The following is an 18,480-nucleotide window of genomic DNA, read 5'->3' on the forward strand; positions in this document are numbered from 1 at the left end:
CAGTGTTTAAGGGGTTCTTGCTTCGACTCTGCCTGGGCTGGGTTTGGGGGCATAAATCTGGAAACCCACAAGATCCTGTGTTTTCCAGGTAGCTGCACTCCACCTGGGAACTTTCCAGAAATACAGATTCTTGGGGCCACCCCAGACCTACCGGCTCTGGGCCCCAGCGCAGCGGAGGCTGGCAGCCCTCCTGGGAAGGCCGAGCAGGCTGTGAGAACCGGCCCAGCCCTCCCCAGAGCCTCCCAGGCCCTGCGCCTCCCGGGGCGAAGGACAGGCAACCAGCCTCACCGGTGACAAACCTCCCCTTCACTCCAAGCCCCTCTCGTCACGGGGTCCCGGAAACCCCACAGCCCTGATCACTTCTCCACACCACCCAGGAGCCAGAAAATGGAGCCTTGCTGGACAGCCCCTCTGCTCCAAGTGGCCACCACAAAGGAGACAGGGCAGGCTGGCTCTCACGAAGTTCCTGGTCCACCTGTACCTCTGGGCAGTGCACAGAGCAGGTGGTCACGGCCGACACCCACGGAGCAGTCTTTCCCGCGCGGGCCCTACTCTGAGCCAGTCTCGTGCCTGTCATGAAGCCCAGGTGGGCGAGGAGGTGAGTCATGGCTGGTAAGCCGAGTGTGTGGGGCGGGTTTGCGGGGGTGGACTTGGGGATTCGTGCTTCTCGCCTGCAGAGATGTCGCCACAGCGGCTGGTGACCGGGAGGCTTGCCAGTTGCCAGCCAGGCAGCTCTGTGCAGCTCCTTCAGGCAGGATGGCCTGCGGGGAGACGTTCAACTGGACCTGAGGGCTGAGAAGCAGGACGGTAGGGACAGGTGGGAGTCATCCTCCCACCCCGGGGACCCACTCCACATGGAGCCTGTGGTCCTCCTCACAGCCTTCTTGTGACTTGTGGGCGGTGACAGCTCAGCACACGCGCAGCGGTCACCCGATGACCCTGGGCCTCTGCGGGCTGTGGGTGCCTGAGTGTAGGGAGGAGCCTGCATCGCCTGAGGGCGTTTGCCCTGGGCCAGGGGAGCTGGATCCAGGAGGCCAGGCCCCGTGGCTGGAGGCCCTACCCAGGAGCCTTGTCTCCAGCTGTGGGAAGTGTTCCTTCCACCAAGCCACGGGACACCTCCCCTCCTGTCCTTCTCACATCCTTCCCAGTATCAGCTGCAGAGGACTAGCTCTGGGACCCTGCAGGAGCCTCTTCTGCAGACGAGCATCCCAGGCAGCCCCTCAGAGGCAGACAGTCCTCGCAAAGGTGTCCAAATGACATGGCCTGCACAGTTCCAAATCCCACCCCTGTCAAAGACCACACCCAGAGCCTCGGGTCTACGCTGCTCAGGCCTCAGCCTGGAGATCCCTGGCCTGGGTGGCTCTCTGGGGTCTTAGCTGAGTTGTGAGGTCACTTCAGGCAGGACCCTCTTCACCCCCTCCAGGTACTCATGCTTCAGCAGGAGCTGGACATGTTGAGTCCACCTGTTGATAAGTGTCAGAGGTGTAGGCAGAGCACCCTGAAAGATCTTGGGTAGGCCACGGTGGGTGGCACCGGTGTGGTGATGCTGGGTGTGGGGGGCTATTGCATGACAGTCACAAAGGCCAGGGACAAAGCGCTTCCCAGGTAAGCTGACCCTGCAAGCTCAACTGTCTACAAGCAGGTGGGCACCTCATTTCTGACCTGTCCCTGAGCATGCAGGGTTCAGAGACACGCTAAGGTCCCCACATTGATGAGGAGTACTGTGATGACCATGGTGGCAGGCTGGCCTCGAACGGACCGCACCACTGCTCTCCTGGTGTTCTGACTCCTGTGTGGCCCCTCCCTTGAAATGTGGACTGGACATAGCAATGGCTTCCAACCACCAGAGCAGAGCTGGGCGAGGGGGCGTGGCTTGTGATGAGGGGTGGGGACAGTGGGCGGGCTCACTGGCTGCACAAAGCCAGCCATGCAGGAAAGGCCCAGGTGGCCAGGGCTCAGAGTGGCCTGCAGTCAGCAGCACTCAGGGACCTGGAATCATGAAGAGATGACTCACCATGTAGGAGAAGGGAGGAGGGCTTGGAAGCAGAGGCTTCCCCAGGCAGCCCTCCCTGGGGGACAGCAGCCCTGCAACACAGGGAAGGACCCAGAGCCCAACGACCCCTGGCCCCAGAGCTGCGAGGTGCGTGTGTCTGCTGTCTCGAGCTTGGGTTGAGGGTAATCTGCTCCCAGCAGCACAAGTGCACCCACCGAGGGCCAGCGCCCACTGTGGAAAGAGCCTTCCGAGCAGTCCTGCCCTGAAGGGGTTCTCAGTCTGGAAGATTCTAGTTTGAAATGAATTGGGGAAGGCCCAGAGGGTAGTGAGATTCTTGTGCTGTTGAACATGTCAGTCCTCAACAGATGCCTCGGAGCTGGCTTCTCCCAACCCTGCGTGAGTGCCATTTGTTGATATGGGGAGAAAAGGAGGCGCGCAGGGGGCTCTGCTGAACCAGGCACTCCTGGGACACAGCTGAGCAGTGATGTTTTCCTGGCTGAGGCACCGAAACAGATCCGCGTGCTCCAGGGAGGCTGCTGGCTCCCGGCAGCACCACTCGAGCGGAGCCAGGGCTGCCTGTGGATGTCCCCAGCCTGCTCCAGGGGAACCGGGGAGGTGCGTGAGCCAGGCCCAGCTCCCCAGACGGCCAGCTTCCTCAGGGGCACATGGGCTGCAGGCTGGACACCTGTCCAAGCTGGGGCATAGCCCTGTGCCCCTGGAGAAGCCCACAGGTGGAGAAATGTCCCTCCCTCTCTGGAGCAGGGCTGGATGGGTTCCTGAGCCCAGGATGAAGGGCAGCCACCCTTCCTTCTCATTTCCCTGGCCACCATCTCAGTAAGTCCAGACAGGCGTCCATAATCCCACGTGGGCCTCGGGGCTTGCGTGGGGCTGTGTCAGCATGTGCTGGGCTCTGTCTTCCGTGTTCTGTGATTTGGGGACGCTGCTGCAGTGCATAGATCTCTCGTCTGGTCAGCCACACGGCTTCCACATGAGCTCCTCGGGTTGCTTTCTGTGAAGTGGTGTTCGTAAGGACGTCTCCTCTGTGAGGCTGTGAGATGGCAAAGGATGAGCCCTTTTAATGCTCTGTACAGGGTTTTGCTGTGGTGGAAATATTTAAATCTAGTACCATAGGCATGCCCACTGGATATTTTATATTATATGTACAAAATATATCTTGATGTTTTATGTATGTATATTAAGTATTTATCACTAAGTGTATTTTATGACTTATTCAGTGTGATTTTGGCATCTCTAGTCGTCTGATTTTAGGTTTTGAATTCTTTACGTCTGGGCTCTGCAGGGTGACCTTGGTCTTGGCAGTCTGGGTGGGCAGGAGGGGGTGGCTGTTATCTCTGTGTCAGGAGTGAAGTGGGTCCAAGCCATATCAATTAAAGAATCCTGTGCAGTGGTGGGGGACCCTAAATGCCAAGGTTCTAGCAGTGCCCCCAACTCAGGGGTGCTCAAGAAGACTAGAATCTGTATCTGCAGGAGCTCCTAGGTGACTCTGATGGGCAGCAGGGACACTCCAGCCTGTGGCGGGGAGCATCTCCCCTCCTCCAGGACACCCCAGGCCTCCCGCCTCCACTCCTGGCTGACAGGTCACTGGGGGTGCACGGCGGGGTGCAGGGGGTGAGGGTTCTGGCTGCATCTGCTGCTCTACCCGAGGAGCGCTCATCCGGAGCTCAGGCGCTGCTGCAGCTGGCTCAGAGATGGAAAGGTGCTCGGGGAAGAGCGGGCTCTGAGGCCCACCACCCAGGGCCACCTGGAGGCCTCGCTCAGGAGCCTGCAGCTCAGCACCCCCCTCTTTCTGGAGTATTTCTGGAGGCCGAGTCCAAGAAACTTGGTTCCCATGAGCTCTGCTAACTGTAGGGCACTGGAAGAGGGGAGGAGTCACGTTGTGACCCAAGGGGATGAGAGTCATTTTGTCCCCAAGGCTCTCCTTTCTTACTTACCCTGGGTCTTGGCCCAGGAGGAGCGGGCCTCTGGTGTGGACCTCTAACCTGGGACCTGCCACTGAAATCTTAAGTCTATTGGTAGAAATCGCTCCGTCCAGGTCCGGGGCCCCGCACCTCGGGAGGAAAGGAGCCCATGTGCATGGCTTCTGGGTCCGTGGCCGAGCACCTGTCCTACTGTCTCTCCCAGGAGGAGGTGCCACCCTCCATGCGTAGCACCTCTGGAGCTGGCCCTCAGGGCTGAGCACTGTCCCCCAACATGGTGCCCCAGTGAGCCGCAGGTCCAGGGACTTTGCGAGTCTCATCCACTGGTTTCCCACATCTGGCCAGAGGTTCTCTCTCTAGGTGGCCTCTTGTGAAAACAGTGTCCTGCCTCTGCAGGTCCAGTCACTCCCTGGGCTGAGGCCCACCTGCAGCTCCCCTGGACCCACATTGCCTTTCTCCCCGACCTGCCTCCACTCCTCCTTGGGACTCCCCTGCAGAGCCTTCAGACCTGTCAGTCTCGGATGGGGTCACATGGCTCACGGGTCTTTTCTAAACCTCTCTCTCCAACTGCACGGATTTTCTAGGTGCCACAGGAACCCCCTATGAGAAACAGATAAGCTGCTCCCAGCTCCCATCCGGAGGGCTGAGTTCTACCTGCTGGTCCCTCTGGGCACTGCTCAATCTGCAAACAGATGCCTCTTCCAACCCTGCAAGTCCCGAGTCCTAGACTCTGCTGTCCTTGGCAGCTGCTCCAAGAAGAGGTTCTCTCTCTCCATAATCCCTTGCCCAGCAGTCAGGAGCGGGCTGCGTGGGTGACCTCACTCTATTTCCTAATCTGTAGCCCCAGGGCTTGCAGCTAATAGCTCGGGATCTGTCTCCAAGCTCTGGAGGTGTGAGTGACAGTTACCAAATGCTTTGCCTGTGTGCTGCCACAGCCTGGCACTGTGACCCCAGAACAGGGACCGTGATGTGGCAGGCTCCCCTGAGTGGGTGCTGCGGGAGCTGCGCCCCCTCAGTGCCATATCTCTGCGATGCAGGGGTGTCTGGGTCAGTGTTCACAGACGGGACTGTGCCAAAGCTTTGTGAAGGAGGGTTACCAGGCCCTGCCCCAAAGCCTCTGACCCAGAAGGTCTCAGGGTTCTGGGCATGGGCCCTTCTGACCGGGTGATATGCTGCTGACGACCTGTGGTCTTACTCTGAGAGCCAGTGGTCTAGGTTACCCGCAGCAGTGCACAATCCCACGGTGGCTTACAACAGCAAGATGTTCCCACAGGCCACACCAGGAGTTCAAAGGGTCGGCGACCAGGGCGTCCCCAGGACCTTTGCAGAACTTGGCTGGTGTGCGAGGGAACCACACCTCCAGACTTCAGAGGCAGGGGTCACGTGTGCTCAAGGGCACTGGCAGAGCCCAGCCACATGCTGCCCCACAGCCACCAAGCCAGGGAGTCTGCTCCTGCCACAGGGCTGGAAGGGCAGCACGGGAGAGCTTCGGCATATCCAGGAGGGTGCTGAGGAACCAGGGTGCAAAGTGAGCCCGGAACACCGTCGGGCTGAGGCCGAGCCTGCTGAGGCTCAGTCAGGAATCCTTGCAGGCCACACCCTCCCCTCCTCCCGAGGGTATGACTGTCACGCCAGGCCCCTGCCACACTCCTCCTGTGACCACTGCCATTACACTGAGGGTTCCTACCATCCTGGGACTGTGCACTAAACACTGGCGTCATGCAGCGGGGGCCTGGCCACACTAAAGAATACAGCCGATCACGTGCGTTCACGGTGGAAACAGTCAACTTGATTTATTGAAAAACCATTACAATCATTCCTGGCTTACACAGGTTTGAGAGACTTTGGAACGCCTTTCCTGGTCGTATGACATGTCCGCTGGATCTTTAGGACATGCTCGATGTGCCAGCCGGCAGGGTACTGTGGGGGCCCAGTGCCCTACAGCCATTCCTGTAGGTTTTCTGTTCACCAAGTTTTTTCTTCTCACCAAGGTTTGTCCCCTTATATGTGGGGAAGAAAAAATAAAATACGCCAGAAGAGTGTCTGCAAATACAAGAAGTAATTTTATTGCAATACGCGGGGGCTGAAGTTGGTCGGGCACAGGACAGGTTTGGACTTCAGGACGAATCACAACACTGTGAGGGGACCGACAGAAAAAGACGGAATAAAAGGACTCTCTGGATGGGGCGAGAAGTGGAAACAGAATCACATGACCTAGACGGAGCCCACGGGCGTCACAGGGCAGTCCTCCAATATGGCTTTTCTCACAGGACATGAGCATGGCTGTCACCGGCAAATCCTGGCATCCCGGCTTCGAGAAGTCTCCAGACTTTTCTTTGGCAAGAGTGAGACTTGGTTTCCAGGGACGTCTGGGACACTGGCGTCAGTGGTGTCCTTTATGCCTCGGGTGCTTTCGCTGTGGCTTCCTGAGCCGCACGGGGACGGGAAGGACTGCATTGGAGCATGAACCAGGGTCACTCCCAGGCCACCTGCGTTTCCCACGGTGGAAGGAAAGGACGCAGCCGGAGGGCAGCTTTTCACAGTGAAGGGATTGTCTCTCTCGCTGGCCTCGGGGTCCTCCTGCCCGCACAAGAGGCCCCCTTGCCTTGGACAGCGGGGGAGAAGGGACAATGCCCAGAGGGTCCCGTTCCAGCCCTGAGCTCCAGAGCGGCTGACGCCCGCATCCAGGACCTGTGCAGGTGGAAACCCAAAACGCTTCATGGGAAAGCGGCGCCGCGCAGCCCCGGGGAGCCTCAGAGTCCACTGCACAGTTCTCGGTCTGCTGCGGCAGCGCTGGGGCCACCCCACAGCTTCATCGCGGTCCTTGAAACAGACGAAATTAGCACCACAAACATTCGGCAACCGAACACAACCTGCTGTGGGTACACCATGCACGAGGCAGGAAGTCTATTTTGCGTGTGTTTTCAAATTGTGTCGGCACAACCCGGTTCTGGTGACAGGCCCCGGGAGCAGCTTCCCCACCACCCAGAGAAGCAGCGGCTCTCGAGCCCACTGGGGAGGAGGTGACCACGCTTATCTCAGGGTCCTTGGCAAACACTGAGCTGGCGGAGGCCGGGGCTGGGATGGGGAAGCCTGGAGGAGGAGGTCGGCCAGGCCCCCGTGTCGCTGCCCCGGGGACCTCAGGACACATAGCACCACAAGAGAAGTGTGAACATCAGCACCAGTTTTCACCCGATTCTCCACTACAGAGAATGCGGTTCTCTGCCCTGGAATCTTCCCATCAGGCTCGGCAGGAAGGAAAATGGAAGAGGGAAGCAATCAAAATTAATTTAAGCCTGCTTGAACCTAAGGGCATGTAGAAGAGGCAGAGTTTCAAATTCCTTTTTCCTCCCCATTAAAAAAAAAAAGTCCAGAGCTAATCAAAAAATCATCTGGAAAAGGGCCCGGGCACCTGCTTTTCAGCGGCAGCTTCACTTCCTGCTGACCTGGGCGACTTTCCAATTTATTGCACATTCCTGACAGGCGGGCAGGAGGCGTCCCACTGCCAATCCAAACCGGCCTGCAACCTGGAGTGGACACCTCACCCATCTGCCTGCTCTCCCAGTGGGCCAGGGGCTGGGTTTCCATGCACGATTGAAAGTCAGGCACACTTAACATTTATAACAATACAATACAAATATTTACTTAAAACTCACAAAAACATAAGCACCTTTAATCCATGGGAAAGGCACAAGCGGATGACATTTGGCCTCTGCATGGATCGTGTGGAGGGGTGGTTGGGAACGGAGGCTTGGCGACCTTTACAAGGCTTGCCTCGGAACATTTTTTGAAGGTCAGGGCAGATACATATCTTCAAGTTGAATTCTTAAAAAGTGATATCCAAATACTGCAGCCCCACCCCCACCCCCTGCAAACTGTCCTGAACACCAGGGTGACGGATCAGGAGAGCCAGGGGTCAGGGCATCGTGGGCCCGCTGCCTTCCCTGTGGCCTGGGGTGGCTGGACGTGGGCGTGGCTGAGAGGCTGTGGCAGCTAGGTCATGTGATTCGGCTCCGGGTGGGGACGCGACTGTTTCCCTTTGTTCTCTCTGGGCTTGGGGTGGGCGCCGTGTGGTGCGGAGGCACAGATGAAGTCAGGCAGGAGGGGAGCGAGAAACCTTCACTGTCCAGGATGTCGTGCACGAGACACTCACGAAGGGCGTGTTGAGGTCACAAGGTTGCTCTCAGAGACGGGCCGGCAGCTCCTAGCCCATGAAGCAAGCCGGCCCCACTTCAAATCCAAATTTCTGTGACGCTTCACCAAAGTCGTTGAACATGATGTCGACGATGGGCACCTGCTCCACCCTGGGGGTGTCAATTTCCAGCACCGTCTTCTGGTAGCCTTTCTTGGTCTGGGGAGGAAAATGCAGGCAGACAGCGAGTCAGAGCCAGGGTCCCTTGGGGCGGCCCAGGCCCCAGAATCAGGCTCCGGGCCCTTCCCTCCCCCAGCTTCAGCGGGCTGGTGAGGAGCCGCATGGCGGCAGACCTGCCCCCACACTCTGCGACCCAGGGCACCTCCCACCACCCACCACACAGTCCTGGGGTGGGGGTGGGCCTCAGAGGGCAATGGAACAGTCCAGATGGGTCACACACTGCGGGAAGGACCTGGCAGGGTCTACAGCCTCTTCAAGCCCCTCTACCCCCAGGGGTCCCTGGACTGCATCTTCCCAAGACCTCGGGACACCATGGGCCCCCAACCCCTGTCCTGGACAGTGGCCTGTACCCAGTCTCTAGACGGAGACTGGGTGTATACTCTGAGCCGAATCTGGCCCAGGTCTCCCTCCACCACCCCATCCCTGGTGGAAGTCATCCAAGGGGAAAACAGGGAGGCCAGCACAGAGCCAGGGTGCAGCCTGCGAGGCCCCGGATCACTCTGAGCCAGAGACCCCACATCACCCCACTCTGCCCTGTCCACCTACCAGAGTGGGGAGCACAGGCCTCAGGCCCTTCTTCCCCTCTGTGAGGGCTGAGTGTGTAACCCCCGGATCTACAGGAGCCCCTGCCCCCAGGCGAATGGTAGGAGGCAAGGCCTCTGGGAGGTGAGGGAGGCATGTGCCCCATGAGTGCCCCCAGGGAGACCCCTCATCCTCTCTGACATATGAGGACACAGCAAGAAACCGGCCATCTCCCACCCAGATCCCTACCCTGCTGGTACCCTAGCCTGGCCCTTCCAGGCTACAAAGCCATGAATAATCGGGGCTGGTGTCTGCAAGCCACACGGCTGCTGGGGTGGCTTGTCAGGGTAGCCGGAGCACACCAGACCTGAGCCAGGCCAGTTTGCCAAGGCCCTCCCAGATGCCCAGCTCTCAGAACTAAATGCCATGACAAATTCCTGTCTGAAGCGGCCACGGCTGGGGGACCAACTTGATAGAAGCGACAGACAGCGAACACATTCTCTGCGCTCCATGTCCTCGAGGGCCACGGGCTGCACCGAGTGGGCAAGGTTCGGGCTGCTGCCTGGGTCCTGCCATAGCACGCGCATCAGCCTCCTGACCTCCCACCTGCACGCACCCCAGGCCCACGCTCCCTTGCCCCACCCCACCAGGACACCCCGCCTACTACAGTTCCAAAGCCAGCCGGGGAGAGAACTTCAGAGAAAACACAAGCTCTCAGGAGCCGGGGAGCCCCAGCCCAGCCGGAGGTCTTGATCCAGCAGCTCCCTCCCGGGAGGGACTCAAACTCTGCACTTTTCACACATGTCTCAGACACTCTGATCCTTGAGATCTGCTGGCTGCCCCTTGAAGGACTTATTCCGGGTCACTCAGGAACTAACACTGATGGACGAGAACCTTGCTGAGCTTCCAAGGAGCCAAAGCCTTGGGGCTGCCTGGCCGGGAGAGCCTGAGCAGGTGTCGGAGCCCTCAAGGCTGCCTGAGGGGAGAGGGAGGGAGAGGCCAGGTGTGCCTCTGCAGCTTTCAGAAGAAGGGGTGGGCAGCCCGAGCTGGACATAGTATCCTTCACAACAGCGGCACCCACGCCCCTCCTGTAGAAGGGTTCTTCACCCTCTCCAACCGGCGAGGAGCAGCCGAGTTCCCTCTCCTTGGACTCCGCTCCCACCTGTCCCCAACTGGGACTCGAATGAGATCCCCAGGCTGAGACCCTTGGGAGCCATGTGACCTCAGCCTCAGGGAGCTGCACCTTCACCAGCCAGCAGCTGACCCCAGGGCCACCGGTCCTGCTCTGCTGCCCCGCCAGTGGCAGGGAGGGACAGGCCCCCATGGTGGCAGCACTGCTCTCTGTCCACCCAAGGGACGGGCAGCATGTGCTGAGCTGGCAGGTGATTTGCCTGGATTTATGGGGCCCCTCCACTCCAATTATCAGCACACTTAGAGGGGCGTATTTAAAGTAGGCTGCCGCTTGCTGCTCTGTTACCCCGTTATTCCAGAGGCATAAATAACCATTATGGGCTGGCAACAGCCCCGGGGGGCGCACAAACCTCCACAAACAACAGGATTTATGTGGCGCAGCTCCTTGGCCCTCTTGCCCGGTGATTTGTGCCCCTCCACAGGGCCAGCTGCTCAGCAGCCCCGTCAATCAGGCTACCCAGCCAAACGAGGCCAGAGCTGGAATTCCAATTTCCTGAGCTGTTATTACACTATGCGTCAAGCAGACCTCCCGCAACTGGCCCGCGTGCGGGTGCCAGAGTCCCCCGTGGGAGCTCTGTAATTAAATGAGAGGGTCGTGACCTTTCAAATCATGCTGAACCTCTCTGGGGTTCACGGGTGGAGCCCTTGCTGGTCTGGCCCAGGCTGAGCGCTCCCCTGGCTCCTGCACCGCTCGGCCAGCTGCTCCCTGCACCTGAACTCCTTGGCTCGGGCTGCAGCGCAGAGCCAGGTTTCCCGCCACGGATTACTCTGTTCTCAGCCATCACCTCCCCACCTTTCAAAGGCGGGGTCTTCTCCCCAGGAGTATGAATGGGAGGAGGCTGCCACTCCCTCCCCAGCCTCACTCCAGCCTGGGGACCCTCCTAGCCCACATCTTGCCTCTATCCAGAGATGCTCCGAGGCCACCAGGAGCTTAGAGAGCTGATGGGGGTGGACGGGATGCTCCTCTCTAGGAGCTGGGCTCAGGGAGCCTCCTGGGCTAGGGACACTGAGGCCAGCTCTGACAGCAGCCATTGCTGGGAACCGGGAAGGCCAGGAGGGACCACAGAAAGTTCTCCTGACCAGGGAACCAAGGGAAGGGCTCTGTGTGGGCCGGGGGCTGAGGACGCTCTCGCCTGCCTGCCTCACCAGCTGCGCTGCAGGGGGCTCTGTGTGCCAGCCCTGGTTCTGTCTGGGATCTGCCTAAGGAAGCCACGTGGACACCAGCCAGGCCGGGGCTCTGGGATGTCCCCACACCCAGGCACACAGCCCAGGTGCCCCATAAGCTTGCACTGAGCAGGGGGGGGGGGCGGGCCCCGGCACTCACAGCGCAACCGTCCACCAGGGCGCGGATGTACGGGTTGTTGTCGTAGGACATCTCCTCGTCGTTGGAGCCCAGGAAGCGGATGGCCTTGTCGTAGCTGCCCGTGGAGGCGTCCTGCCAGGCCACTGACTGGTAGCAGTTGTAGGTGACGTTCTGGTGGGCAGAGGCACTCAGCAGCCGCAGGAAGGTCATCTGCACCACGCCCACAGGGTTGCCCTCGGCGTCCACATAGGAGAGCTGCCAGCAGGACAGCAGGTGGACTCAGCAGGGCCAGGCACACGGCCACAGCCAGAGCCCCACGTCCACTGGCCCTGGGCTTCGCCCCTTGCCTGTCTCCCTGAGGACACTGCAGGGATTCCCAGTCCCCATGCCCCCCGAGGCAGCACCTGGCTCTCTAGGGTTCCTGAGGACAGTGAGCCACATCTTACTTCCCTCCAGATTCCTGGTGCTCCTCCTCCACGAAGACCACCTTCAATTCCCTCCCCCCGCCGGGGCTACCCCTGTGTCCTCCCTAGACTAAGCTTGGAGAGAACAGGCTAGTGGCCCCTTTGCTTGGTACTGGGGCCCAGAGCCTGCTGCCACGGCCAGCCAGCCTGCTGTTGGGCTGGGAGGCCTCCTGAGGGAAGTAGCCCCGTCCTCTGGGGATGCCCACTGCACCTGTCCTGCCTTCATTCCACCCACTGACCTCCTCCCCTCTGCCTTTCAAAGGCGGGGTCTTCTCCCCAGGAGTATGAATGGGAGGAGGCTGCCACTCCCTCCCCAGCCTCGCTCCAGCCTGGGGACCCTCCTAGCCCACATCTTGCCTCTATCCAGAGATGCCATCCTGAGCACCCCTGCGCCTCCAGGCAATGCCCTGTGGCCTCCGAGGAGCCTGCTGGCCTCCTTCCCAGATGGCAGGGTCTGCCTGCTTGAACGTGTTAATCCGACAGGGACCATCTGGACAAGCCCCCGAGGGGCAGTGTGGCGTCTCCAGGGCTGGGCTGGAGTGCCAGGAACCTGGGCAAAGCTTGGCCTCTCCTGGTAGATGCACCAGAGAGCAGACCAAAGACCGGGAGGAGGCTTCCTGGGGCCTCTGTGTCCACTCCCAGGTGGGACGAGACACCCTCTGCCCTGAGCCTCCGTGGCTCCTCTGCTGGAACACTGCTGGACACTCCTAGGGAGGACTGGCCACTCCCACTCCCTGCTCCAGCCCTCAGTGGCCCTCACTGGCTGTGTTGGCCCCTCCCTGCATTCCTCCAGTCTAGCACTGGCCCTGAGACCCAGGTGCCTGGGGTCCTATCTGTCACCCTGGCTGGACAGAGGGCACTGTGAGGGCAGGAGCCGGGCCCGTATGTCCCTGTCATTGTGCTCCAAGGCCAGCAAAGGAAGGTGCCCACGAACTTCTGTGAATGGAGGAAGGGTAGCTGTCAGGAACCCAGGACGTACAAGGCCCTGGGCAGGGAGCCTGTGAGAATCTGGGGTTATGGGGAGCAGGAGACCTCAGAGAGCGACTCAGTCCACCTGGGGGACATGCAAGAAGGCTGGCCTGAAGCAGGTCAGGGCTATGTCCACACTGGGGCGACTGGGCACAGCCCTGGAGGCACAGGGGTGCTCCAGGATGGCATCTTGCATGCCGCTCCCCCCCTCACCGGCTGGGCTCCCAGGAGAGCGGGCAGGCTGGGGCCTGGCCACACAGGCCTCACTGTGGGACCCCCACCCCAGCAAGCCAGGGACGGCTTCTCTAGCACCACCAGCTAGGTCTGCCCACCTGGGCATGGGGCAGTGCCGGCTCTCCCAGAGGGGAGGCTCGGGTTCTGCATCTCTTTTGCAAACTCAAAGCTTTCTGAAATGCTCGCTGCTGCCAGGGGTGCAGATGCCCCTCAGCCCCTTGGACACAGCACCCTGTCTCTCCTGGCCGAGGCAGGACCCTGAGGCCCGTCTTGGGAAAGACCCTCTTGGGAGAGCCAGGATGGCCCCTCCTGCCCTGGGCACTGTTCTGGGGAAGCAGGTCTGACACTGGCAGTCCACCCTTGGGCTGTGGACGCCCCACATGGTCTGTGTCAGCACACCCAAGAGGAGCATGAGCACGTGGGTGGCTACTCCATGGGAGCGTGGGGGTGGGAAGTGGGCAGCAGGAAGGTGGGGGTATGATTAGAGAGCCGGAATGTGTGGTGACAGGCCCAGGGCCCGCTGCTTCCCGCCAGGTGGAGGGCCAATGCCGTGCCCTCAGAGGCCTCCGCCAGACCCTGTGGAGGAAAGCTGGGTACCCACCACAGTCCAGCGTCCAGCGCTCCTGGGAGGAAAGGAGACTGACTGAAGGGAGGCATGTGGCGCAGCCAGGGCAGCTGACGCAGAAGGACCTGAAGCCCTCGGTGCCCCAGGTGGTCAGAAGGCCAGGGCCCGTGGCCCAGGCTGAGGGCGAGAATCCCTGAGGCCCAGGGAGCTGTAATGGCCTCTGTGGCACTGTGTGGTGGCATGTCTAGTTGAACCAGACAGGGGGCCCACATCTCAGTGTGGCCTCCACCAGAGGGCCAGAAACAAGGCAGGTGGACTCCCCTGGGTCCCCCTGAATCTCTGTCCCTGTCCACTGTCTGAGAAATAGGACAAAGGTCAGAGGTAGGCAGGCCATTTGGGCCGATGGCTAGAAACGTGTGTTCCACAACCACTTCCTCAGGGTGAGGAAATGGACTGGGCACCGGGGCCTCCCGAGAGAAGGCCCAAGACCAGGGCAGCGCCTGCTGCCGGCTCGCCTGGCGGCTTCACCCTGCTGGCCCTTCTGCTGGCCCTTTCCCACCTCTGCAGGTGCTGCCACGGAGCCCTCCCTCCACGCTGTCCCTTCAGGTCCTTCTGTGTGCCGGTGGGCTTTCTGAACAGCACAGTGCGGGGAGCAGAGAGAGACGTGGGAGAGAAAGGGACAGGAAGGCTGGCGTCCACAGAGACAAAACAGCACAGGCCGCCAGACGTGGCCACAGAGAGCACAGGCCTTCAGCGCGTCGGAACAGGGGCTGGGTGCCTAGAATCCGAGGCCTGAGACGTTGACCCTGAGCCAGGCGTGTCCCAGGCTAAGGGACGAGGCTTTAGGGGAACACGGCAAAGGCAGCCAGAGATGGCAGCTCTAGGTCCTCGGGGGGACACAGCCTCTGTGTCCAGAGCTGGGACAGGAGCTTCGGGAGGCAGCGAGCAAGCTGGGCTAACCCCAGGCTGGACGCCGGGACCCGAGAGCTGGCTCCTGCATGTCCACAGACCCTAGGGTCCTGCCCACTGGGCCTGAGAGCTGGTGGGAAAGGGAGTCTGGGCTGCACATGGAGCCCCGGAGAAGGGCATGGAGCCTAGCAGCCCGTGGTGCTTGGGGCAAAGCTGCCTGTGGGACACGGACATGTCCTCACTGAGATCCGTCCAAGCCGGCACCCGTCTAGGCCAGAGGACCTCCCACTTGGTTCTCTCAAGAGCGCCAAGCTCTGTCTACCCTGAGAAGGGATCCCTCACGGGCTGACATGGCTGTGGAGGGCCCGGCCGCATAGCTGCACAGCTGGGTCAGCAGCCCCCAGGGTGAGTGTGGTGAGGTCCTGGGGACCGCACTCGTCCTTTAGGTGGACAGGACCCACTTCACTTGCCCTGTCCACTGGACTTGTGAAAGTCCTGCTGTGGTCTGACCTCGGGGCTGGCACCTGGGCTGTGCCTGCTGTGGGCAGCCTGGCAGCCCAGGCTTGTTGCCCACACCCAGTTGTGGCACCGAGTTTCAATCCCTTCAGCTACTGCCATCAGCTACTGCCAGGCTGGGACGAGCTCTGGTTGGGAGCAGGGGGACAGGTGTGCAGAAGGAGCTCCACACCCTCGGAGCCTACGTCACAGGACATGGAGGAGTCCGGCCAAAAGAAGAGCAGGTGTGGCCTGGCGGCAGCCGTCCATGCAGAGCCGTGAGCCAGGCCGAGCGGCAAGCAGGCAGCCCCAAGGCGGCCACTTACCAGGGAACCCCGCTTGTACTGACTATACCAGGTGGAAGGCTGCTCTTTGGGCCAGCGGGCCATTTTACTCTGCAAGATAGGAGACGGGCGGGTTTAAAGTGGCAACCGCCAAGGAGAAAGAGGCCACCTTACCAGTTTACCACGCTTGAATTCACTGAACCAGGAACCCGGGTTCTCTTTGGGCCAAGAAGTGATTCTGGCCTGCATGTCGGGCAGGGCAGGGGGAGGGAGAGAAACAAGATGAAAGGGTTACTTCTCCTGCCTCCTGGACCTGTCCCCCGTTCTCCCCGGCCCCTGGGGTCCCCTGGGGAGCCCCTGCCCACCCCAAGAGCTGAGGCCCCTGGAGGAGGCCCCTGGTGGTCAGGCAGGGTGACAGCTCCAGCTGTCCAGGGACCAGTGCTGATGCAGCCAGTGTAGGCCGCACACTGCACGTCAGCAGTGGGCACACGCAGAGCTGGTGGGTGGACGAGCACACGGCAGACCCTGAGACCACGACAGAGAGCCGGGATGAGGGCCAGTGTGACCGGGGGGCTGGGGTGGGCACCTCGCTCCTCCCCACTGCCGAGGAGCTGGTGCTGGGACAGACAGACCCATTGTGTGTGTTGCACGTGCACATGGTGTCATGCTCGTGGTGTGTGTGTGCGTGGTGTGTGAGTGTGTGTGCGCTGGGTCTCCTCTGGGGCCTGTGGGTCTTTGTGGCCACACCTGGGTCTGCTGTGACAGCAGAAACAGGGCTGTGTGGGATGTCTCCTGGGATGGCAGCATGCACCCAGGGACAGCTGCTGCCCCCTCCCGGGGGCTCTGGCCATAGGTGCCCAGGTCTGGCCAGTGGCTTGGGCTCAGTGAGCACAGCGAGTGGGTGGGTGGCTGAGCGAGGCCTTTCTACGGGGGCACATGCCCAGCCTATAGTTTTGAGAGCCTTCGGGGCCAGCTTGGGCCGAGCTTGGGTTGACTAGGTCCCTCAGGGACCTGTGGCCAGGACCCAGCCCCGGGGACTCATGGTGAAGAGACACCAGTTAGAATCCTTAGTCATTGCCTGGGCTGGCGCCTCTGAGCTGGCCCTGTCCCAGGAGCCAGAAAAGGGCACCTGCTGGGGGAAAGGGTGTCCAGGCTGCTTGCCCTGCCCGGAGCCCCAGCCCCACTCTCCTTTCCTAATCTGCCTGTCAGGGCCAAGCCCAGGTGTGGGAGCAGCTTCCCCCTGAACAGGGACCCCAGCCTCTGCTTCAAACCTGCTCCAGCTCGTTTGCGGTGACCCAGTACCACCCAGAGAGGTCTGTCTGCCCTGGGTTGGGGAGCGGATGCCCTGTTGGCAGAGGACAGAGCAGAGGAGGAGGAGGAACGTCTCTCTGGGCCTCTGTCTGAAAGAAGGAAAGACGACGACCTCCCCCACTGGGGAGTCTCTGTGCCGACTGCCTGTCTGTCTCTCTTCCAAGCCCAGGTCTGTCCCTGGGAAGGCAGGTGATCAGGGTGTGGAAGGCCAGCTAGGGGGACGGTGGATCAGAACACAGGCGCCCACAAACCTCCAGCCGTGCTCCAGCTCCTGCTGCTGCCCACGGGCATCTGACCCAAGGGGCTGCTGGTGCTTGCTTGTTTGCGGAGTGCTTTGGGGAGTGAGGGGCAGTGGCCCTGGGGGGACTCAAGTGTTCCCCTTTAGCAGGAAACTGCTGCTCAGGCCCCGAGGCCCTTAGGAAGCTGCATGGGGCTCATGGTGCTGAGCCTGCTGTGGGCTCCAGAAAAGGGCACGTGACACCCGCCAGCTGCGTTGGGGGACGTTGAGGAGGAGCACCTGTCCTCTGAGGCTGCAGTCTTGGTCTTCTTCTCAGCTGGCAGCAGGGCAGACCAAAGTGGCCCCTGCTCAGACGCACCCCTGGCATGCACAGTCACCCACACCATGCCCACACGTGTCCACACAGGACAGAGTCACACAGAGATGAATACTTAAGTGGCATTTCATGGCCTAATAACTCAGACCTTGCTACCTGCCCCCAGACTGTAGTATAGCACATTGCCCTCAGGAGGCCCAGAGCGAGTCCCCTGGGAAAGAGCTGGCACCAGGAACTCAGCTTCCTGAGGACATCTTAGGTCACTTCATCACACCTGTGTCAAATGTCCTTCCTGGGCTTTAGGCCAGCATCAGGAAACACAGGTCACCTGGGAAAGGTGGCTGGCTCCCAGGGTGAAACCCCAGGCAGAGACTACTGTCCTCCCACCTGCACAGCCCTAGGAGGCTCGTGCCCACTTGAAGCCACAAGACCTCTTCTGAAAGCAACGTAGGTCTTCTTCTGGGTTTCTGGCTCTCAGCCTTAAATCTGTGCACCCTGAAGCACCCAAACCCTGGCCTGGCCCTGCCGTGAGACCGAGGCCCACTGGGCCACAGGGCGAGGCGGGTACTCACCCCCTCAGACTTCTTGTCTGGGAAGATGCACGTCGACCCTCCAGCTGTGAAGTTGCAATAGACTTTAAAGGAGTCCCTGGAGCACCCTTGGTTGGGATCTACCCAGTATTCACCTGGATTCAGAGACAGGGAGGTGGGTTTGTGAAGACTGCCCCCAGACAGTTCCAGAAGCTGCTTCAACACCCCAGTCTGGCATCACAGAGCAGCTAGGGCCACCAATGCAGGCCTTCTTGTGCTGCCTTCCCTGCTGGGCCCCTAAGAGAGGGGACAGAGTGTCCACCAAGGACAGAGCTACAGCAGGAAGCACACCGGGCAGGTGTGTGGTGACCAGGGGAAGGTAGCTGGACCATTAATGATGGGAAGGCAGGGAATGTTCTGGAGGGAGCTCTGGAAATTCATGGCTGTGGAGTGAGAGTCTCCTGGGACCACAGATATCCCTGGGTCTTCCAGGAGGCAGCCACGGGGGCTGTGTCATTCAGTTAGTGCCTGTCCTGTGACTCCAGACAGACCTGCATTTCCTGATGATCCAGAGTGTAGAGCACTCACTGTAGGGGTTCGGTGTTTGGGACTGGGGTCCCTGATGACTTCAGGGTATGGCAAAGTTTCTGAGCAGAGGCCTAGGATGCCCGGTTACTATGGCAATGCCCTCCATGCTAAAGTCTTGCCAGCTTCCACCTTGCTCTTAGGCACATAGCTCCTGGGAATAGAGGAACTTGCTTGCTTCATAACTACAATCTCACCAAGCTCTGGTGCTCCTGGAGCTGCCCGCCTAACAGTAACTTCAGACAGTGGACCTTCTGGAGAG

At 60.5% G+C, this 18,480-nt stretch overlaps 1 protein-coding gene across 2 annotated transcripts in view; it reads right to left on the minus strand.

The window, feature by feature from the left end:
* Positions 1–5,974: 5,974 nt before the first annotated feature.
* COL5A1 (collagen type V alpha 1 chain) overlaps positions 5,975–18,480 on the minus strand; it is a 136,430-nt gene continuing 123,924 nt past the window's right edge. The window contains exons 63-66 of one of the 2 annotated variants that reach the window (XM_081279960.1): positions 17,676–17,788; positions 15,281–15,349; positions 11,340–11,573; positions 5,975–8,281 (exon numbers count right to left, since the gene is read on the minus strand). In XM_081279960.1, coding sequence (XP_081136086.1) covers positions 8,135–8,281; positions 11,340–11,573; positions 15,281–15,349; positions 17,676–17,788 — 563 coding nt within the window. In that variant the 3' untranslated portion in view covers positions 5,975–8,134. Of the gene's footprint in view, positions 8,282–11,339; positions 11,574–15,280; positions 15,350–15,412; positions 15,482–17,675; positions 17,789–18,480 lie in introns of both variants that reach the window. The other variant, XM_081279959.1, reaches the window with a different exon arrangement.

Source organism: Spermophilus citellus (genome assembly GCF_964194105.1).
Source record: "Spermophilus citellus genome assembly, chromosome: 2".
In the NCBI taxonomy this organism is placed as follows: Eukaryota; Metazoa; Chordata; class Mammalia; order Rodentia; family Sciuridae; genus Spermophilus; species Spermophilus citellus.